The sequence below is a fragment of the Falco biarmicus genome, chromosome 10, assembly GCF_023638135.1.
Source record: "Falco biarmicus isolate bFalBia1 chromosome 10, bFalBia1.pri, whole genome shotgun sequence".
In the NCBI taxonomy this organism is placed as follows: Eukaryota; Metazoa; Chordata; class Aves; order Falconiformes; family Falconidae; genus Falco; species Falco biarmicus.
The window spans coordinates 15378218-15401206 of record NC_079297.1 but is presented as its reverse complement, the minus strand read 5'-3'; the positions used below and the strand labels follow the sequence as shown (position 1 = coordinate 15401206).

Below are 22989 nucleotides of genomic sequence, written 5' to 3'. Positions count from 1 at the left end.
AATGCAAAATAAGCCAATTTGTTGAATTAGTGTTTATAATGTTACTGGAAATTATTTGGTAATAACTTATGGTTTTGCATTTTCTCCATCTCTCATTTGAAAAGGCAGTCACCAGCACTGCAGCTTTTTGAGAGGAGGATGGAAATGAAGAAAGGTTATATTACTGAAGCAATGTAATCTATATTAATATGGTACATCAATATTATATTGCATTAATATCCATCAATATAATATGTATAGGCAACGAGTTTAAGTGATAACCTTCAATGCTGAGGCTCGACTGGGGAGAGCGAGCACATTGCATTCAGTACTACTGTTGTACAGTTAAAGATTTTTATGGATTAAAGAAAGGAATTGGCTGATCGCATGGGACATGGTATCAACAAAGCCCTTTTCTCCTGAGTGCAGACCTCACCCCATTATATTTACTGCACTGTTTCAATCTCTTGTTGACTTGCTGCTCCTCCCTTGTCCTTTTGGACCCTGATCTAGTGGTTTTTTAATTCATTTAGGCCAACCCAGAAAATTCTCTCCTTTTCCAATCCTACACAGGTTTGCAGCTGCTGATGTAAGAGCCAAGCTGCCTTCATGGATCCGCCCTTACGTGAATGTTTATGACAACTTTGGGCATGCAATCAGAAGTGTTTCCCAGTTCTTCCGTGTTGCTCAAGAAATTGTAAGTGTCTTAAAAAAAACCACCAAAAAACCCCAACAAACAAACAAAAACCCAACAACCAAATTTTCTTGATAGTGTTAGAAACTGGGAATATTAAGCCAGGTGAGAGATGTGACCTGTCTTGTCACTTCTAAACATCGGAAGCTTTACGGGAAAAGCCGTATACCCCTGTTTTCTCCAAGAGCGAGCTGGGACAGGATGTGTTGTCATGCTGGGCAGCTCATGAGGTTAGATCACAAAAATAACTTCCTTCTCCAGTTCTTCCTAAATCAACACAGCTTTCACTGGATGATACACAAATACTGGAACTGATGTTAGTATGAAAAAGCTTTCTACTTCACCCTCAGGGGAGAGGGTATATGTGTGGAGGAATCGGTCAAACCCTTAGATTTCAATCAGAGCTGACTGGTAGAGTGAGACAAACCCATCAGTGGTTACTACGGTTCATCACTGGGTCATCATCATTAATATGGCTTCTAACTTAGTATTAAGAAGCTCCTTCTCTCGGTAACAGTTCCTTGATTGAAAAAGTAATGTTATAAAAAGATTTTCTAATTGATTGGAGAAAGTCATTGCAAGAAATGGGCTGGAAGCCAGACAGGGGAATTCTTTGTCCCCAAAGTGGAGGTTAAGGTTAAAATAAACACTTGAAATTTTACATACAGACTTGGCTGACCTCCTGGGAGATGCTTTAGCCAAATACAAGTTATTCAAAATAATAAGTTACAGATGGATGAGGCTGGATGACTTGATGATCTTTTCTGATGATAAATGGGAGCTTCATGGTAAAGAAGAACCACAGCCCAATGTGCTTTGCTAGAAGGAGCTATGTGGCAGGGATAGTGTTAGGAAGCAATTGCTTTAACGGGGTCATGACCCTTTTTCTCTTGCAGAGGTCACTTAGTGCTAAGCCTGCTTACTACACTTCATCTGTCTGTGTCACTTACTAGTTATTTGTTGCCTTTTTCAAAAGCACGTAAATCCAGAACGTGTAATGATCTTGCTGTCAAGGGTTATTTGGAGAAAAAAGAGGTGTCTTTGGGTTGTTGCTGAGACTTTTGGTTGTGAAGGAAGTGGAGTGGGAGAGTAGCTTTTGTCTACTATAACACTCCATAAACTGCTTGCAGATGCCGCCACCTGTGCCACAATGCCCTTCTGCCTCTGCTGGTTCCCTAAGTGTAAGTGATACGGCACCATCTACTTCATCTGAGCACGTCCTCTCCCTGAAAAAAGCCAAAAACTTGGATGACCATGTTCCCAGTTTGAAGAGGAAAAAACCAGGTAGGTTTGGGTGCTCCAGATAAACTTTTTTGTTTTAAGCTTAACCAGAAAAGGAGAAGCAAGAGACTAGAAACTGGAATGGGAGAGAAAGCAAAGAGAGCTAAAAGACTGATGTAGAAGTCTGATCAGAAGAAACGTAGCTCAGCGTTAGAGAACAGGGGAGCCAGCTGCAACCACAGAGCAGAGGGGCAGATAGGGCCTGAAAAGCATCCTGCAGAACAGGAGCAGTTTGATGGAATATCATAGATAGTTTAAAAAAAATGAACTGGAAGTTGGTTTCTGATGAGCACTGACTTTCATGTGCCCTTCTCCCATCCTGTTGTATAAATGACTGTTACACAGTAAGAAAACAAAGACAGCATTGTCCTTGGAACAAAACAGTATTTTAAAATTTGTGGTTAGCTAATGCCAGAGAAGAAAGTATTTTCCATGCTTTCAGAATGTTTCACTCTAGATTGCTTGCTGTTTTGGAACAGAACAATGAAATGGTTAAAGCTGTGGTTCCAGAACAGTTATGGCTGAGTGAGATGGTGATTTCACGTCACATCTAAGCCAGGGTGGCTGTGGGTTGTGATCAAAAGGAGCTACTTCGGCCACCACTTTTTTCCTGCCTCAATTTCCAACCATGTGCTTATGCTCCTTCCCTTGAATTGAATCCATCTATTGTGCAGCTGCAGAGCAAGCAGATGAGCTTGCTGAACCAATTTACCTTTCATCCACATGACTGGTAGATCAATTTAAAGGCTGGGCTGGAATGTGTGACTGGAGGTAACGGGAAGAAGCTGCATTGCCTCTTTCGGTGTAGATTTTGAGTTGCAGTGCATTAGCAAACAAAAAAAAAAAGGCTGGGGGGAGGGTTTATGAATTAGAAATTGCACTTTCAGATTAAAATCTTGCCTCAGATAATGAATATTGCAGACTTGTAGAATACATTATCTGAAACAAAAATCCACCATTGCATTAAGATCAACATCAAACTGCACCTGTAATTGTAGTTTTGGCTAAATAATTTATTGTACTGACTTTTTATTTATAGTGTAATATACTTCCATTCTTAAAATAGTGACTTTAATAACTATTGAAGTAATTTCACAAAATAGTGGGAATATATTTTGAGGAGAGTACCTTTTAGAAGTAGCCAATTGTTGCTAATTTGACACTACCTGCAGCTTTAAATTCTTACATTCAAAACCAAATACACCTGGATCCTGATTGATGTGTTCTTGGAACCTGAGGATGACTGTGTCTTATAGGTATTGATACTGTGAGAATTGTAGGCTTTAAAAACGCTTGTTCTGTTTAAAAATAATAAATAATTTCATGTCAGAATCTCTTAAAAACAGGAACTCAATTTTTGGGAAATCCATAATGCTAAAGTAGTTAAACACAGGCAGCTGTTGCAGTAAGACTTTTTTTCCATTGATACTAAGCCATTTTGAGGTTAAACATGACAATAACTTAAGGAAGAGTTTGAGAGAAGTCCACCAGGTTGTGGTAACAAATGCTTGAGCAATTTTGGAAGTGATTAACCAAAGCAGTCGTCTTACTAAGTCATATAATGAAACTTTGCAAGGCGTGGAAGATTAAACAAACAAATTCATCTGTGTGGATTACTGTGTAAGTTTTTGAGGTATTACTAAGTCAAAGAAAATACAAGAGATAGTGTGGAATGTTAATTTGTCATCTGTATTATGCTGTGATGCCAGTAAGTGGAGGTGGAGCGTTCAGCCTATGTGTGGAATATGAACAAGAGCTCGTCTCACCCAGAAGACAATGTTGCGGGCTCTTGGATGCATTGGAGTGCCATGAGAAGAGCAGCAAAGATGCACAGGAGGAAAGTGCCTTGGTGGGAGAGGAAAAGGTAATGGCAATTGTGTAGCAAAACATGCTTCTAAGTAAAAATTGTAAGCTCTAAAGCAAAATTAGTTTGGCATTGATTTAAAAGTACCAGCTCAAGAAAAACTCATGTAATCAGCACTGATTCTCATAACTAAGCTTAATCAAAGGGTTTCCTTGCCACATTCAACTAGATGACCAACAGGTACATACTTGTACTGCGCTCCATAGCTGCTGACCACTTAGGTTCCTGAAGTTACCCGTGCTCTCCAGAGAACAAGGTGTTCTCAAAGAAGAGATGGTAGCTACACACTTCCTCCTGGGTGGGAATCTGCATCAACATTTCATATGTGACCAGATACTGAATTAAAAAGAGGATGGGGGGAGGGTTTATGAATTAGAAACTGCACTTTCAGGTTAAAATCTGATTTGCCTCAGATATTGAATATTGCAGACTTGCAGAGTATGTTATTGGAATCAAAAGTCTGCTATTGCATTAAGATCAACAAAGCTGTTTCTGTGCTGTTCCTTTTCTTCCCTCTTGGATTAGTATTTTTAATATGTCAGTGATTAGGCTGTGTTCTTCTTGCTTTATCCCAAATCCCCATTTGCAGTTGTTGGTGGGGTAGCTCCTGTACCTGGCTACCATCAGCAGTATTTCGTTGCTGGCTTGCAGACTTGAGTTTGGCCAATGACTGGTCTGTGGACTCCAGGAATGCCTGTTGCAGCATATTTGAGTGGTTTGCTTAGGGAAAGAATTCCTAAGGGAAAGTGAGGAGGTGTAAGGAGTATCTCAGGAATATCTAAGGGGGCCTAAGGGAGATGGAGACATGAACAAAACAGAGAGAATGTACAAACCTGGTGAAATAAACCAGGATAGTGAGTATTTAACTTGTGTCCAGCTGAGTGAGAAATCTGCTCCATCGCCTATGGGCCACCATGACAGACACAAGAACTTATTCTTTGGAAACTCTGGCACATCTCCAGGGACTTGGTGATTCTGCTACAGTGTCTCATTAGGACAGCTGTACTGCTTTTGGCATAATTTCCTTAAGTCAAGTAAGTTGGTGGTCAGTCTTAATGGCTTGACTGCGCTTTCTGTTTGGTGTTACTACATATCTGTGGCTTGATGACCTGGCACCAGACATCCTTGGGAGTGTAGTCCTGAGACACGCAGAGCCTCTGAGGCAACCAGCTTTCACTCTGAGTCTAGTATTGAGCTGATTTTAATAAGCACTGGAGTTGGACTGGTAGTGGGGTTGGTGTGGTTTCATAACTTTCTTCACCATCCATCATAGTATCTGTGTGGCTATATTTTCTTTTATCAAGGTTATATTGTACCCTTGATCCCTAAATAACGGAAACTTGGCTGTGGTCATTCTGAAACAGTTTGCTTAGTGTGAAAAAGAAGAGAAGAATTCTTGCCTTTGTCATCTCAAAAAATCAAAATAGAAGAAATAGTCTCTCAACCCTTTTACAAAATGATTTGACAATTGCTCTTAATCAGTTTTACTTGTGAGATATGCCGTATGGAAACCTATCTTTGAGAAGTCTTATTTCTTCTGGATCATGCTATTCAAGGTGGTGCCTTTACATAAGCCCAGGATAAAGAAGATGGGTTTGATAGGTTTTCTGGCTTACTGCATGTATCATAAACGTTTGATTTGCTGCTTGTATTCCAATTCTTCATTCCATGACATGATGCTTAAAGAAAATACATTTAAATGTGCACTTAAATCATGGTCAGGCTTGTCTGGAAATCAGTATCCCTGCAGTATGATGAGTGCACTGAAGGCTTTATTTCTTGAGTACCAGCAGCTGACTACAAGCTGCCAAATCTGAGGTCATTGGCTTATTTTTTTTGTTTTAAGCATTGTTGGTTCAGTCATAGTTAATTTGACTTTGAAACAATGCTTTTTGAAACAACGCTGTTATGCACTGGTAGTCACATACTTGCCATGAAATTCTTTCATTGGGCAAGAGCAAAGAAATAAATCACTTTGCATATCTGCTTTTGCAACAGGTGAATAGAAACCAGCTGGCAATATGAGGCTATCCTGTGGTTTCTTCTGTTAATTAATTGATTGGTTTCAATGTGGTTGATACTGGCTTGATCTGATAATATTGGAGACTGCTATTAAGCAATTCTACTCCTCTTGCTTATGCCCACTCACTTCTCTTTTGGAGCTTTTGTATATACCAGTATTCCCAGTCACCGCAGTACAAGCATGGTTCTCTGTTACTGGGAATGGGAGATGCTAAAGAATTTGTCAAGCCACAAGTGTTTCTGCCACTGTCTCACCCTATCTGCCCTGATATTTTCTACAAGACTGCTTAGGCTTCCCTTCGCAGTACCCCAAGAAAAGCCTGATAATAGGTTTTCTTCAGAAGAGAAGTACTTCCAGGCAGGAAAGTGAAGGGGCATGTGGGGCATCAGTTACACACAGATATGTGTGTGCTCTCAGGGCTGCCCCAAAACAGCTGTAAGTCCAGCTTTGCTTAATTGGGAATCTGTACCCTCAAGACCACCTTTGTAATTAATTTCCTCTGTTTTGGTTTCTCTTTCTGAATTGTCCCATAAGCGATTAATTTCTAGAAATACGTATGTGTCCCAGGCTATGTTGCAATAATTTAGGTTGACTTGTTTCACTTTCTTGAATGGTGTCACAAACTGTTTTAACGAGCTTTAGAACTGGAAATGGCTAAATTAAATGGACGATAACTTTGAAAAGCATTTTTTTGGACCTTTCTTCTTTTCTTTTAATCTTCCCAGGCACAGCGTCTGTCAACGCTTTCCCTTCAGTATGAGAAGAGGTTAACTGATGAGCAGAAAGGAGGAAGGAAGAAAATAAAGCTAGTCAGCAATACAGTATGTGTTTTTATGTGTCTGTGCCATCCCTTTGATCCATAGACTGCTGTAATTTGAATTGGAAATTTCCAGGCAGACAGATGACTGGTGCCAGAACAATTTTTTTTTTTTCTCCAAACTGTAAATAATCACCAATGTACATCCAAAATCTTTGTCACGCTTTTTCTCAAGACATCATAGGGTCCAGGTAGGGCTAGTAGGTGAAAAGAATTGTTTTCTGACATTGACTACCTTGCAAACCTCTCCCGTTGAGCAGGTGTGGTGGGTGGTTTCATTCTTTTTGATTAGAATAAATAGTTCAGTTGAAAGGGACCTACAACAATCATTTAGTCCAAGAGAGCCTCAAATGATGCAACTGACGAGTTTTGTTTGGGTAAGCGATCACACCTGAACCCCACCTGCGGTGGGGCATTGTGTGTCGTGGTTGCGGCTGGGCGTTACTGTTGTGCCCTGTCTCCAAACTCAGTTAACTCATTATGCAGCTAGTTGCATAGGAGTCATGGTAAATTAACAAGAATTTATTGTGGGAGAATCACATGGGTGATATGTGCTGTTCAACATACTGTCTTAACCCGGTGCTGCCTCTGTCAGGCTCCATCACCTAGCAAACAAAACTGATAGAATTCATCACAGATCCTGAAGCTGATAATATCCAAGGTGTGAGGAAGGGAGCAGGTTCATTGCAGAAGGCTGTGTTTGCAGTTGGTTGCTATCTGCTGTCACGATGAGTCAGCCTAGCCCTCAAGGTTTGGAGTAAATGTCATTTCTCTTAAGCCTTCTCCCAAGAATGGAATTGTGCAATAAGACTTGGCTGCCTTCTCTAGGAATATTCCTCTGAAAGGGTCAGTTTTGTCAGCAAAGAAAGCGAACAGCGTTGCTCCCCTCTTCTGTGAGGGAATGAACGTTCACAGATATTAGAGATTCATGTTATAGAAATAGATACAATAATCAGCTGGATAAATTAACAGTGTATTGTGCCTCGGGGGTTGCCCCGTTGATACTGGGTTTTGTCAGGAAGGCATGTGACAAGGGTCCAACGGCTTCTGTGCTCACAGTGTCATCGTCATAAAGGACGGGTAGTTCTGAATGTGTTTCAAGTCCCTGCTGCTTGTGATTGTAGAATAAGTAAGTTTCCCAACACGAGAGAGTAACCTAGTTTACTTGTGTAGTGTCTTCAAGAAATGTCTTAGAAGAACTGAAATGCTGGAACATCCTGTGGTCTTTATCTCCTGCTTCAGAGATTTGTTTTCAGTTAATTGGACATTTCCAGGGGGTAGGCCAGTTAGATTTGTGTTTATTCTGTGGCACTGAACCTTTTCTTCTGTTTTGTTGGGTTTTTTGGGAAATAACATATGATGTGAAGGTGACTACCATAACTGCAAGAGACAGTATGTTACTGTTACTTGAAAACATTCATTGTCCTGTGTGCTGGCAGAAGTGTAAATATATTGCTTCCACCTGAACTCATGGGAGAGTAACTTCTCATGTCTTACTATGTAGTGAAAAGTCTTCCTGTGTTTGCAGCAAGATAAGAAAGCAGACCCGATGGACCCGAAGAAGACGCGTGCCATGCTGTACATCGCCATGGTGAAGGAGACCCTAAGCCAACAGAACTATGATCTCTTCTCTAAGGCTCTTCAGGACTACAAGAAAACAGACAACTTCCATACTATGTTATCTCAAATGAGCTCTCTCTTTGTAGAGGATAAAAAGAAGCATATCTTGTTACGAGGTATGATGACTTCCTTACTCTAGTTATATGACGTCACCTTTGTCTCTTACATAGATGGCTGTTTCAGAGGTAAGTGGTTTAGATTTGAAGTACAGATCAGTCAGGATGGTAATCATGAACATTCATCACTTCATATCCCCAGATCACACAGAAAATCCTAGCTTTCATATGTTTGCGTCTTGAGAGGCCTGAAAAAAATCACATTCCATGGAAGCTTTTGTTACTTTAAACTTTGCCTAAAAATAGTAGTATAGCTTATTCCCTGTGATTTAGGAGGTAAGGTCAAGAGTGTGGTTGTGTGAGTTGGATAGGTGCACTCATAAAGGGTTCAGTGTTAATACAGTAAATGAGTAGACAGAATATCTAGAGAAATTTTCTATTTAATGATGTGTATAAAGTTGAGTTATCTGGGAAAACGTGGATAGTTTGCTGGTTTAGCTGGTATTTTCTTGGCTTTTAACAATTGCAGTGACAGGAACTGGATTCCCACCAGTGTTTCTTCTAGTTTAACAGTGTTCTCTGTGAGTTTTCATTTGCCTCTCAACTTGTGAGCAAATGGGCAGGTTTTTCTGTGACTTTTTTCATCTACAAAAATAAAAAAGCATAGTTATGCATCTTGTAAATTTTTTAAGGTTAAGGAGAGGGAAGCACAGCATGAGCATGTAGTACTAATAGTAGCCACAGTCTCTTTCCCAATTTGCTGATCTTACTAAATGATTCCTAAATAAGAATAATTACTAAATAAGAAAATACTGGGTTGCCAAACGAAGGTCTAAGTCTAGTTTTCAAAAGTTACAGGCACTCAAAACCTAAAGTTCGTTTGATGTTTGGGCTTTTGGTTGGCAAGTGTTTTGTGGCAATTAAGTAAGATGAGGTGTAAACCTAAGTATATCAGTTATTCAAAGTATCAGCCTAGCAGGTACTTTGACCCCATGGTTGATGACTGTTTATGAAGCTCCAGGTACCTGTTTCACTGAGAAGCAAGCTACTTCATATTTGCAATGAAAAAATTACAGTTATTACCTACTGGTAATAAGATTGCTGGAATTTGCGTGACAGCTGACCTGTCTGTAACTTATAAGCGTGCTTATTGTATAGATAGTAGATAATTACATTTCAATTTTCAGTTGTATAGCTGGGTTTTTTTATCTTCGTGTTACCTAGCCTAGAATTGCTGCCATTGTATGTTTCTGTGGCATTTATTAGCTGTTGTGTACTGATTTATTTTTTTTTAATTCCCCCCACTTCCCTCTCTTTAATGAAAGAATTTTACCAGTTTGTTCGACCTCAACACAAAAAGCAGTTTGATGAAGCATGTTGCAACCTGACTGGAGTGGGCTGTGGCTACAAACCTGAGCACAGCCTCCTGCGGGAAGAGAGAGAGGGACTAGCCAAGAATACAGGTGAGCTGGCTTCAGCACCGTGCAAGCAGCTGTACTGTTTGGTGGACATTACTGGGTTGTAGAGCAAAATGGATGTGACATGTAGAAATGCAAGGACAGAAGGGAATTTATTTTAATATTGATCTATTTCTCTGCTCTGTATGATCTTGCCTGCCTTCCTGTGAACATACGCAGATGCCTGAGCGTTAGTTGCTGCGTAGTTAGTAATGATGCCATTTTATTTCAAAAGGGGTAAAATCCTTTTCAATTGAAATATTGAAATTGTGGATCTAGTCTGTGAATTTTAAAACTTTGTGTGGTTTGCTTTGTGGTAAAACTTTGCTACCCACATAGCGCCACCCAAATTGTGAACAGAGGGTAATCATGTCCTTGCAGAACCTGTGAAATCTTTGAAACCCTGCAACAATAAAGTCCTAAAAAAAAAGCAGGGTGTTGGCTCATCCTCTCCTATCAGAGAAATAAATCTACATCTTCAGGTGGTGTTTTCAGCCTAGAGTGGCATACTTTGAAATGCACCGTTCTGTGTTCATTCTTCCTAAGTTCACTGTTAACGGATGGATTTGATTTAACAGAAGAAAACCAGAGTCAGCAGAAAACTGCATTCTCAGAGGGCTCGTGTGCTCAGCTGAACCCCGGGCTCCACTTGAACCAGGGAGGAGTCCACTTGACAACAGGACTGAATAGTGCAGGTACCCTTCACGTTAAATAAAAACATAGCCTCCAGGTAATAACCTGTTATGCTTTTATTTCATCATTGACTGTAAATTCTCCTGGTGGGAAGCGATGGTTTTTTGTGTTCATCCAGCACAGTGGCTCACTGTCTGTAGGTTGGAGTGGTGCCAATTCAGAATTTTCAGCAAGGATTGTACAAAATGAAACACACAAGCCAGTAAGTTAAATCAAGGTAGATATGAAAGGAACGAACTAAAGCCAGATGCTTCTGTTGACACCAGACTGACCTGGTGTATGTCAGTGAGGGAAGGAAATGGTGCGTTGAGCACAGAACTGCTGGGCTTCCTGTTTATCCAGGGCTCGTGAAAGAGCAGTTTAAGGAGTGTAATTTTAGATTAGGTCATTATGAATCCAGGTAGGAAGAAGAAAACAGTTCCTTTTTTTTTGTCACTGGTAATGTGCATGCTCCTTGTGAACAGTCTGCTTTTTCTGCAGAAACGGAGACTAGCAAATGTATTCTCTCCCTGGTGTGTAATCTCTGTATGCATCCCTCTAATCTCATTCTGTCCGGTATTTATCTTTGAAGGCAAAGACACAATTATTATTTCATTACAGATCTTCCTGAGAACAGCTGGGAATTTTTTTGTATTTCTCACAAGGAAATGAGTAGGATAGTTGGACAGCTTAGAAGTCTTTCTTTAGAGGGTAAAGAATAGTCAAAGGCTAATCCTTTCTTTAAAAATAAAAATAAAAAGCTCATGTTTCCTGGAAGGTTTTAAAAGCTTTTGATGTATGAAGCAGCGTTGTTTCTTTTATTTGTTTTCCTGTTTTGTATTTTAAGAACATTTGAACAAAACAGAATCTTTGGTACTTATTTTGTCCTGAGGTAGATGAGATTAATTTTCACAGAAACTTGTTCCCACTAAAAGAAATTAAGAAAATACTTGAATTTATTGCTGTCATTATTTCTGTTGCTCACTCCTTGAGTATGCTCCTGTGAATGTGCCAGAAAGCTGTGTAATACGCAGTAAAAGATACTGATTATAAAATTCACACCCATGTTTTTCCCCTTTCAGGAAACTGAACTAAGCCCACCTTTTAAAACTTCATTATCTTCTTTAACATCTTTAAAAGCACTTTAACGGAGAATAAAGATCTGAATACCAAAAGGTGTGACTAGTTAATTTAGATCAGTTTCTTATCATACGCTTCACATTTGCATGCCTGTAATATGAAAAATAAAACCTTTTCCTCTAAAACGTATCAGAAATCAGGCTGATGTTGGGAACAGAGGTCTGCTTGGAATTTAGCAGGATGTTCATGGCAGCTCCCACCCTCTGTGTCACTCCTACATTGCTCTTGTGTTATCTTGTGTGTTATTTCAGCTTAGTTATTCTTTTTTGACATTCTGTTTTCCTGTTGGGAAACATGTACACATGCCTCTTCTCATTTTGTTAATAAGGGTTGAGTAACATAGTCTTTAAAATTGCTCTCACCAGTTTCCTTGCCCATGTGTCAGGCCAGCAGAGTTGGTTAAGCCAGCTGTTTAAAAGGCTTCTGCTCCTCCAGTGTAGCACAAAACCTGATTTATTGCTGAGCTACATGCACAGTCTTTTCTGTGTTGCCTTTTTCTCATTCCCTAGTCACATTTCTCATTGTAAAAGATAAAAAAAACCTCCCAACAACGCTAAAAGTGACCCCCAGAATTAATTTCCTCGGTTGCCATTTCCAGGAGCAGGTCTCGGTGATGCCAAAGGCCACGCCAGAGGGAGGTGTGTGGCTGTGCAGGCGGTGTTGGCTTGGTCACTTTAAAGTGGTCCAGGAGCTCCCTTCCAAATGAGAAGGGACATCAGTACAAAGGAGCGACCTGCTTGTTCCTCCCCAAGCCCTGCTCACCTGCGCTCTTTGTCCCTCAGGGCAGAATGCCAGTCAGGCTCCAAGGAAAGACACTGAAAAAGCTTCAAGCCCAAGGAGAGATCACCACCAGGCCCTCAGGACTGCCTATCTCAACGACATAAAAAAGGCTTTGAACAAAAGTGCTTGCAGCCGTTTCTACAAAGCGTTGTTAGATTACAAGAGGACCAATAACTATGACAATATGATCTCGGTGGTAGCAGCCCTCACCACCGACAGTCCAGAAGACTTTCATCTCCTACAAAGTAAGGGATTTTTTTTTAAAAATCACTTTTATTTAGCTGGAAAGATGATGTAGGTGCTGTGATCTCATGTGAGCAATAACCTTTCACTGGTCGTTAGTCTGCAAATTCTCCGCTTTCAGGAAAAACTTAGCATTGGTTAACTTCACCTCTCATCTTTCAGTTTAGCAAACCAGCTAAATGGAGCAGCAGGACGGATGTGTTCAACGAATGTCGTTTGGAGAGCTAAAAATGTCAAGATTATAAAATATTCCGTTTGCCCAGTTAGAAATTGTCCATTAAAACCATTGTATAAGACCTCAGTAATTCCAGTCCTAACCTTCAGTCAAGCTAACTTCAGTCCAATTATTTTGTTACCTTTTTTTATCCTCAGTTACTACAAGTGGTTGCTCTTTAGCAAAGACAGTGCTGACTACTGCACTGACTCAATTTTGCTCTCATGACCGTTGATTGCTATACTGGTGCTAAGCTCCTAGATGGCTTCCAGGTTTTGGAATAAGCAGTGGCACTTTTGATTTGCTGTTCCTCTACAGAGCTTCACTTTGAATAGTTATAGAACTGTGTCATAATTTAGTATCCTTATCATTCATAATAATCTTCTACACATTCCAAGCTATTATTTAATTTCTTAGTAGTTTGTTTTGGGTTTTTGCCTTTCATGGGGTTAATGATGAAAGGATTTAGGAAGCTATACAAGTTTTCAAAATTTGAAATAGGGTGGTTTTGTTTAAAAAAAAAATTTATTATATGCTTATCTTGATTGCCTTCGTGGATGCACCTTGGCTTGTGCTATGTAACACCTCAGTTCGACCTTCTCCCTTGTGTCTGCTGGGAACTCCTCTGCAGGGAATGATCCATAAGGTGCCTTCTGGGAAATGCTGATGTAGTTTTGGTTGTTGTCTTTAGGAAGTAACAATAACAACTACTCCATTGACCTTGAATAGATGTCGTAGTCTCCAAATTTTTAGAAAATAACTTTTCTGGTCCATGAACAAGTCAATGAGTCTTGATGCAGTGAAGAGTGGGAGGGAAGTTGTGTGGCGCTGTGAGTCATCCTCTCCCCCGAGCATTCCTTCTGACAGACGGAGTCAGTATCTTTCCTGAGCAAATGTTTTCACCTCAGAAGACTTGTGGTAGAGTTGCCTGTGCTTGGCAGTAAGTCATAATTGGGATTTTTTTAGAATTTCTGTATGTGTGGTGAATCATTGTCAACAACACCACCACAGAACAGCAACAAGGAATTTCCTTGTTGACAGTCTTTTTGGATACTGTGTATATACCTGATTTTGCTAGATCACTTGTCAGGTAAAGGGCTGGAGGAGGTATTTATGCTTAGCTGTAGAGAACGGAATAACTTTGAGGTAAATCAAGATTATTTTCAATACTATATAATTACCTGTCTTCTGACAAGGAAAACCTTGTAATAATGATGTGAACAAACCCAAAGTGTTCCACCAACCTGAAGGTACTCTGAGGAATATGGCTGATATTGTTCAGCTTCCAAAGAATTTTTCCCTTCCAAAGTCTCCCACGGTCACGCATTTATTGTGATTTTGACTGTATTTTCTTGTTGACAGGGTTTAACATGTTTGTGCGCCCTCATCACAAAGAGCAGTTCAAACAGATGTGTAAAGATTTGACTGGACTGGCCTGTGGTGAGGGAGAAAAGCAAGTGCGACAGCAGGTGCAAAGCGAGGGGAGTTCAGAAAGCTGGAGCAGTAAAGACAACAGCCACGGACAAGGTTGGGAACAAATATTTGTCTGGAGTTTAGAATCTTTATTTATTATGGTGGGTGGGCCTCCCCGCCCAACATGTGTGAAGGAAGATCAAAGCAGTTGACTGTGCAAATTGTGTTTCAAAACAACAAAAAAAAAAAAGCAAAAACAAACAAAAAACTTACTAGCTGTAATATAGAAGGCAGTGTGAGATGGGGAAGTGCAGAGAAATAAGAAAAAAATTATAGTGCCATCTTCTGTAAACTGTGAAGTACATTGTGGGTGAAGGCAGAATTTTTGCCTCTGAGTGAGGTGGGGGCAGGAGTGGATTGAGATCCACTCAGTCTAGGAAAGATTTCCACAGAGCTTTTTCTATATAAAGGGTCCCTTTCAATAATAATGCATGTGTTGGTATCAGAAACTTCTGTTACCAAATGGTATGGCATGAAAAAAAATAATTGTTCTTTTAGAAGTTGTGGGTTTAGAAATTGTTTTTCTTTTACAATGGCAACTTACTGAACTTGTTGCTAGCGGTGTTTTACGGAGCTGTGTGTTGTGTCTGTATCATGCTGGTTTGCATGTTGGTTGGTTTGGTTGTGTTTTTTTTTTTTTTTCATAACCAGATGCAGCTACTTCTGAGGGTAAGGTGCCGGAGGAAATTCAGAGGAATATTTCTTCCTCTCACTTTAAGCAGGAAAGCAAACTTGAACTGCCAAAGATTAAAGTATCAAAAGAAACCAGAAATGTGAGAGCACCCACAGGCTCTGGAGCTGTGCCTGTCTTTCCCCCAGAGATGGAAACAGACATTGGTAGGTATAGGTGAGATCTGGGATGTCTTGCTCTAATACTGGGGAATAAAGATAAGTTAAGAGAAAGGAGAATTATGCTGATGGTCTGTTATACATTGACTGGTTCATGCCTGTATTTGCACAGGTGCGATATTGATTAGCCCGGTTTGCCAAGTCAGATTTGAACTTTCTGTCACTTCCATGTGTTCTCTCAAAGTACTTTGTTGCCTTTATCACAATGGTGCAATAGTTTCCTGAGAACTTAGATAATTTTTTTTCTCTACAACTTCCTTGTAAAGTGAGGATGTAACCTCAGTTTCTAAATGGGGATCTGAAACACTGAGAGCCTGAGTGAGGTCATATGAAAGAAAATGTAACAGGGCCCGCTGTGCACTGTTAAGGTAGTCCATAAAGTGCATGCTCATTTGTTTTCTGGACTGCACTGGGAATGTATATGCATGAAAATCTCACAGGTGATTACTGGAATTTAGTCATGTCCTCCCTTCCTTTCTCTGTCCCCACTCCCCCTCTCTTCTAGGAAGATTCCAGTGCTGTAACTGCAAGTCTGAGGATGATGTGCCTTTTAAATGTCCATTGTGTGACTTCACTTGCTGCAAAACATGCTGGGAGCAGTTGTTAAAGGTTGTCTTGCTTACTGGTTTCAGTTTTTCCTGAAACTGCTGGAAAATGTTGTGCTTTTCAGGAGAACTACGTGGACAGCCCTGGAAACAGAATTCCTCTTTTTACAGAGAGTATGCCCAAATCCCAGTGGAAGATTTACCACTTGTTTCATTATTTTCCATGTTCTGCAGTGTGATAGGAGGCAGACCTCTGCCTTCTGCTGGGGTTTTTATACCTTTGCATCTCCTTCTGAGCTGCCTCCACATGTTTTCCTGTCTAAAGCTACACAGGCAACAAGCTGTGGAGTCAACTTAAAAAAAAGGTCTTGGTTGGTTTTTTTTTTAACATCAGAATCTTTTCCTTTTTTTTTCTCTCCTTGCTTAGTTTCATAATTTTCCCCGTCTAAAAACCTACTGTAAAGCACTATCATGAGACGAGGCACATCAGGAGCAGGCTGCCCAGGGAAGTGGTGGAGTCACCACCCTGGTGTAGATCTAGCACTTAGGGGCACAGTTTAGTGGTGGACTTGGTAGTGCTGGGTTAACAGTTGAACTCACTGATCATAAGGATCTTTTCCAACCTAAATGGTTCTATGAATCTGGGATTCTGAATTTATGCTCAAATATTTATCTCCTGTGTCATCCTGTCCTTTGGTTTTCCTGGCTGAGGAAATTGGTGGTTGAAATTCTTTAGGTAAGAGAATGTAATTGCTCCCACACTGTGTGTTTGGTGGCATCTTACCCAACATTGGATCCGGCAGCCAGGTGTTAGTAATCTGGGGCCCTGGGTATGGAAACCAAATACAAAGTTGAGTGGTGTCTAAAGATTTATAGGTGAACGATGAAGCTCAGAAACCTACAAAAACACTACAGAAGAGATTTCTTCAACTATGTGAATCTATGAGTAAGTACAAAATAATCAGTCATTCCAAGCTGTAGAAAAAGGTTTGGTTTTTTTTTCAAGAAGATGACTGAGTTATGTTAGCTAAGTGTAGAAAATAGTATACTAACATCCAAATAAAATATAACAACCAAGACAGACTTGGCCCAAGAGGAATACATAATAATGTCCAGACTGATATTCTCAAACATGTATCTCCTAGAGGGAATTCAGAATAGCTGTTCAACTAAATTTCATTCTCGGTCTGCTATGCCATATTTCTTCAAAATTAAAATCACAAAGTATTGATTTATAAGGAATATATGTAAGAAAGTACAAGAAAGCCAAAGGCAGGCATCTCATCTTTGCTGCAGGCTGGGCAGTCAAACCAGTCACCCTGGATAGGAGTTACCACTGAATACTCGGTTGTTCGTTTTATGCCAAGGTATAATGGGGATGAACATCTGACAGCCAGCATACCCTGCTTCAGAAAAGGCTCTAGGAAAGCCACGACAAGAATTTTAATAGCATGTGTTTGTAATTGTTGCTTGAGACTTGAGTTGATTAAGGAACAGAATGAGCTCCCTGGGGAGTTGTTGGGGGTTTTTTTTTTGTTAGGCATTTATTATCCCACAGGGAGATTATCTTATCTCATCCCATAAATTTTTTTTTTTAATGTCTGGGGAAAAACCTCTCTCCTTTTGCCAGTAAGATGTAACTTGCAATTGTTGTTTCATCAGCTTAAGAATCCACAAAAGTAGAACTGCTGCATATTGAGCAATTGTACCATGCTGTTCCATGGGTTTTGTCTTGAAATTGGTTAATTCTGAGGTCTGAAGTGAATGTGCATTTTCATACCTCATAGATCACAGAAATTGCTGTCTACGTGTTAATAGCTCCTTTATCTGATTGCACATCTCTCAGACTGGGGATTAAAATAGTCTGGTTTACTGGATTAGACTGTATTTGAAACCCAGGTGCTTGAATGCATGTTGGAGGAGGGCAACAAAGCTGGTGGAGGGGCTGGAAGGCACACCCTGTGAGGGGTGCTGAGCACCTGGGGTCTCTCGGGTTTGGAGAGAGGGGGCTGAGGGGTGACCTTATTGCTCTCTACAGTTTCCTGAGGAGGGGATGTGGAGAGGGAGGTGCTGAGCTCTTCCCCCTGGTATCCAGTGAACTGTGTGGAACAGTTCAAAGCTGTGTTGGAGAGATTCAGACTAGATACTAGGAAACACTTCTTTACTGAGAAGGTGGTCGGACGATGGAACAGGCTTCCTAGAGAGGGGGGCGATACCCCAGTGCCTTTAATAATACGCTTTAACTGTTGTTCAGCCCTGAAATGGTCAGGCAGTTGGACTAGATGATCATTACAGGTCTCTTTCAACTGGAAGTATTCTTTCCGTCCTATTCAGATATCCAATACAAAACTGTCTTTGGGGAAATGAGTCATTCCCCGTGGATCATTATTATTAATGCCTTCCATATTTGCCACTTCTCTGAATAATCTTGCTAGTTACAGTGAAACTTCGTCCCACGTTGTACCAGGTGGTGGCAGGTGTTTTTCTTAGCAAGGTGAATCAGAGCTTTGCTTTGTGGTAGCATACCACAGCCGTGTGAGGTCAATACAGCCATTATAATCTGGAAAGACCGATACAGTTTGAAGCAACTAATCAGAACATGACAGCAGACATACTGAGTCAGAGCAAAGGTTCATCCAGCGCAGCATTCTGTCTCTGACAGTGGCCAAAAAAGAACATGGCAAGCCTGAGTGATTATTCTTGCAGGTGATCTCTGCCCCAAAGCTATTTGCAGCACAAGAACTCCCTGAGCCAGAGGCTGCTGCTGCACATTGAGAAACCTCTGGTGCATTTCCAGCACATTAGCCAATTCCCTTGAACACAGGCGAGCTTGCCCATGTCCTACAGCAAGCGCTTCCACAGCTGAGCCCAGTGTTACGTGAAGAGCCACCACAATTTTTGCCATCCTTTTGAACTAGCTTCTTGCTAGTTCAGTTTAATGCTCTGTTTCCTTAACAAGGACATATAAAATATGCTTCCAGTTGTCAAGAAAATGCATCCTGGGTACCCTGTCCTTCATCAGCAGTCCTTTGGAGTCTTCCTACGTACGCCAGCAGCATGATCCATTTGCTTCCTCCATAGACAACATACATCAAAGTCCTTATTTTGAAGAATGTTTTTTTCCTTGCTTTGAACAACAAACTAGTGTGTGTGTGTAAGAAGCATCTTCTCACCAGCTGAGACATTCTGCTCCACTGTTCCAGAACATGAAACTACGTGGTCCATCACCTTTCCTTACCTTATGCTATAGCTCTAGTGATGAATGGGTCTCAGTACACATTAATGTTAGCTTGCTTACAGCATCATAGAATTGATACGATTCAAGTGTAGTTCAGTTAAGGAACAGTTGAATATTTGGTAGTTTGGGATATTACTCGAGGTCTGAGAGACACTTCTCCCAGTGATGAGGCAAAACTGTTCTGCCAGTCACGCAGATGAGGAGGAGGAGGAGGAGCAGCCTGGCTGAGAGCGCAGGATTGCAGGCGGGAAGGAGGTTATTCCATGTTTCTCTGAAACCGGTCCCAGAGGAACCATCTCCCAACACTTCCCTCCGCATTCCCACCCGTGCTGGTCGTACAGGCTGTGCGTGGCAAGGGCTGGGGGGGGGTGCCCTTACCAGCAGGAAATGAGCAACCCAGTTAGTGTCTGAGCCCTGAGCTCGCCCCGTGGCCCTGGGCTTTGTCACCACTGACTGGGCTGGATTGAAAACTTGCTAATAAAAATATTAGCAATTTTCCTTGCTAATAAGTTACTCACTGTGTTTCTTCAGCTCAGAAGTGCTTTGGTGGTGGTGTCCACAAGGAAGTGACTAACAGCCTGTCATTCAAAATGCAGTAACTTGGTTCTTGCAAATTGTTATGTCTATTCCGATTTGTTGTTTTACTGAAACAACTTAGATGGTGAGAGAGGCGATGAATAATTTTGGAATGTTTTAGAAGATTTTGGAGAAGCAGATAGAATTCCCTGGAGCTGGGAAAGGTTATTAGAGGGATTAGCGCTTGTGCACGTTGGAGGATTTTTGGTGCGTTAGGGGAAGCCTTGCAGAGCCTGTGCCAGTATACGCAGCTTTAGGGTGCCGTTTTTTGTGCAAAGGTCTGTTGCTGCTTTTCAATGTTTAAACGCATCATGTTTATTCATCCTCTTTTTGCAGGTCTTTCAGAGAGACTGAGCTATTTTGGATATCTGTAGTATGGGCAAATACTGTAAGATTTCAGAGTTACTTTATTACACTTAATTTTCAGAGCTCTTTGACAAATCGCTGTCTACTGGGAGGTAAAATGAGTTTTCCTCTCCCCCTCCATTTATGGTGTTTCAACTACTGTTTCTAGAATCAAAATACACTGCCTGAGCCTACTTTGCAGTCTACATCTTTTGTAGCAACAATTAACTTCGACACTGTAAGGAAACCTACAGTGCCACTGGTGTAGGCAACAATCATTTTAGCCTACTGAGCTGGCAATTTTTTTGCAAAGATTAATTTTTTTTAAAAAAAAACTTATTACTATCTCACTTTTGAAATAAGCAGAGCATTTTAATTTTACCAGTAATTTGCAAGATATAGAAAGAACAGTTGGGGTCCAGCTGCAGGTCAAATGGCTAAAGACCAGGCTTTAAAATAAGATGAGCGAAGAAGCAGACTGAAACCTGGATGGGGAAATGGTTGCCTCATGTACCCAGTCTTCCCCTCTTAACTGGGAAAGGTGTGGGGTGGTATGAAGAAATAAACGTACTTGGTTCCTTCCTCTACAAAGCTCTTGGTCTGTATCAGAGATGTCGGGGTATGCCCAGGTGATAGCTTCCTTCTCGTCTGCGCGAGAGGAAGCAGGAGTTTGGGGAGCACATCGGCCATCGCGCGGGATTCTACTGATAACAAGTACATCTAATTCTCAACAGCTCTTGCAGCTTCTGTGTTCCTTGTTCCTGTATTTGTCTTCCAGCTGTCACAGCTGTCATTAGGCTGAGACACCTGCTGTAAAGTTTGCTACTTGACCGGGAGGCTTTGTCCTCCTCTTGTTACTAGCAGTTAAATAACCAACTGCACAGTGACACTGTGTTTAAAAATAGCAGATAAAATATTCGGGACTGTCAAATGACTGGCATGGCTTGTAGTTGGTACTGGACGATCACAAACTTGATAGAGAAATTTAATATATTATCTATGCATTTTGTTTGTTTATTTATATAGAAGGTGAAGAAGTGCCCGGAGTGCCGCAGTGATGTGAAGAAGCAGCGATTAATCCAAGCTTTCTTCTGGGCATAATCGCACTGACAGAAAGGGCAAGTGCTTTGTATCAGCAGAAAGAAATGGCTGCACTCTGGCTCTCAAGCTGAACAGAAGCAGGATGAATATTTAAATATCTTCAATCCTTGGCACTGGATTACATGCTGTGCACCGACACGTATCACTTCTTCCCACAAAGGTGATCCAGCCTGGAAGGTCTCTCCAGCCCCTGGCAGGAGAAGGGGACAAAAGCAGCGTATTGTCCTGTATTGGAACCAAGAAGGTTAATTTCTTACTACTTTTAGCTCGTCAATTCTATTATGGCCACTCTTAGGCTTGAAACTTTATGTCCTGGAGACATCTGTCCTTCATGAGCCTCTCAGGTAATCCCAGATCCTGGAAAAAAACCCAGCAGTAGTGCTACAGTGGAACTGAGCTGGCTAGGTGAGGAGGCCAGGCTCCCCAGCCTACCGCGCTGGCGTTCCTGGAAGAAGTGATTCACTGTGTGGTGTTTGGCAGCAGCTGCTGTCTTCAGTAGCAGAAGATACTGAATTTTAAAGATGAGCTCTTTAAAAACAACTTCAGGGATTAGATAGCAAGCAGGAACACTCCCTTGCATCTGCTGTGTATCCCAAAGCCTGACTCCTTCATCGTGCTGGGTTTTTTTGAAAGGTGCTTCAAAGGAGGCTGTAGTTTCTGCTCAGTGCTGCTATTTCCATTGTGCCCGTGTGATCTGATGTTCACTTTCCAAAAAGAAAAAGGACCTAATTGGCTTAAAACTTTTAAATAAATCAAGTTAGATGGGTTACAAAAAACTCCTTCCACTCTCTCAGTAGTGGGTATGAGCAGTTAACCTGTCCCAATTTTAAATCTTCAGTAGCTGCTGTAAATTTAACTATAAATAAAATCCTTTTTGTTTTAATTGGGTTTTGTTTGATTTTTGTCAGTTATGTAAACAGTAGGTAGGAGTAAGTGGGAAGGTTTATACTGTGGGATTTTTGACACTTGAATACTTTTGATTGTATTTTCACTTGCTACTTAGTTGTGGGGTTCCTGTGATGACAGAGACCCTTCATATAGCGTATGTTTCCAGAATTTTCTGGGAGAACATACACTTCAATAATTTTAGGGGCAGGTTGGTTTTTTCCTCAGCGTCTAGGTAGATTCCATATCAGTGGAATTTTGGAAAATTTTATGTTAATAATTGATAACTCAAAATTGAAAAGTGAGCTGCATTTTAACAAAAAAATTTCAAAGGTTCTTATTTCCCCTGATTATACAAAACGGGTCTCTTTGTAGTTGCTGGGATATTGGTCCTCACTGAGAAATTTCTTTTTTCGGGTTGGGATCCCCTTGCCACAGGAGCAGCCTAGGGGAGCGGTGACGCCGGGCCCCTGGCGTGTGTGCAGGCTGGGCTCTCAGGCCAGGCTGTCGGAAGGGCAAGAAAAGCGGTGTTCTGAAATGGCAGCAAAGCAGGGACTTCCCGTACTTCATTAACCAGTAATTAGAAATAACAAAGATGTAGACAGGAATAAAGGGAATTTGGAGCTAGCATATATTCTGACGTGTTTAAATCTGTGAATGAATTTTACCTTCTATCTATTCACCTGTCTATTCAGTGCACTACTGATGGTGGTTTACATTCTGAAAAAAAGAACAAATCATGCAGAGAAAACCCTAGATATTTGAAATGTTAAGTGGGGAAAATTACAGGAAAATGTATGTATGCATAGATGTGTTGTAAAAAGGCGCAGGGGCAGGTTTGGAGTGATGGTGTCAGGAAGGCAGTAGGGGGGAACTTCTCCTTCCAAAGGACTCTGGTTTTGTAGCGTTGGTGACTGCGTCGTGTTTAATGGTGGCAGAGCTCTGTTTGCTGGACTGAAACCTTGCCAGAAGCATGGAAGACAGCTTTGTTTCCCAAAACCAAAGCAACTCCATACCTGAAATGTGCTTAAATTTATTTGTGGGTCAAGGGGGTTGTGATGAGCTTATACCTTCGCAACTTGGGCCCTGAGTGTTCTTTATCATCATTAGTTCTCCTTTTTTTCTTCTCTCTATAAA

The 22989-nt window shown here is 41.0% G+C and overlaps 1 protein-coding gene across 6 annotated transcripts in view; it reads left to right on the top strand.

Annotated features, from left to right (window-relative positions):
- Nucleotides 1-21850, top strand: part of RTEL1 (regulator of telomere elongation helicase 1) — a 50762-nt gene extending 28912 nt beyond the window's left edge. The window contains exons 24-35 of one of the 6 annotated variants that reach the window (XM_056353859.1): nucleotides 553-676; nucleotides 1804-1957; nucleotides 3664-3818; nucleotides 6567-6662; nucleotides 8187-8394; nucleotides 9660-9797; nucleotides 10370-10486; nucleotides 12386-12628; nucleotides 14203-14367; nucleotides 14965-15150; nucleotides 15672-15771; nucleotides 20893-21850. In XM_056353859.1, coding sequence (XP_056209834.1) covers nucleotides 553-676; nucleotides 1804-1957; nucleotides 3664-3818; nucleotides 6567-6662; nucleotides 8187-8394; nucleotides 9660-9797; nucleotides 10370-10486; nucleotides 12386-12628; nucleotides 14203-14367; nucleotides 14965-15150; nucleotides 15672-15769 — 1684 coding nt within the window. In that variant the 3' untranslated portion in view covers nucleotides 15770-15771; nucleotides 20893-21850. Of the gene's footprint in view, nucleotides 1-552; nucleotides 677-1803; nucleotides 1958-3663; nucleotides 3819-6566; nucleotides 6663-8186; nucleotides 8395-9659; nucleotides 9798-10369; nucleotides 10487-12385; nucleotides 12629-14202; nucleotides 14368-14964; nucleotides 15151-15667 lie in introns of all 6 variants that reach the window. The other 5 variants (XM_056353857.1, XR_008824255.1, XR_008824256.1 and 2 more) reach the window with 5 other exon arrangements.
- The last annotated feature ends 1139 nt before the right edge of the window (nucleotides 21851-22989 follow it).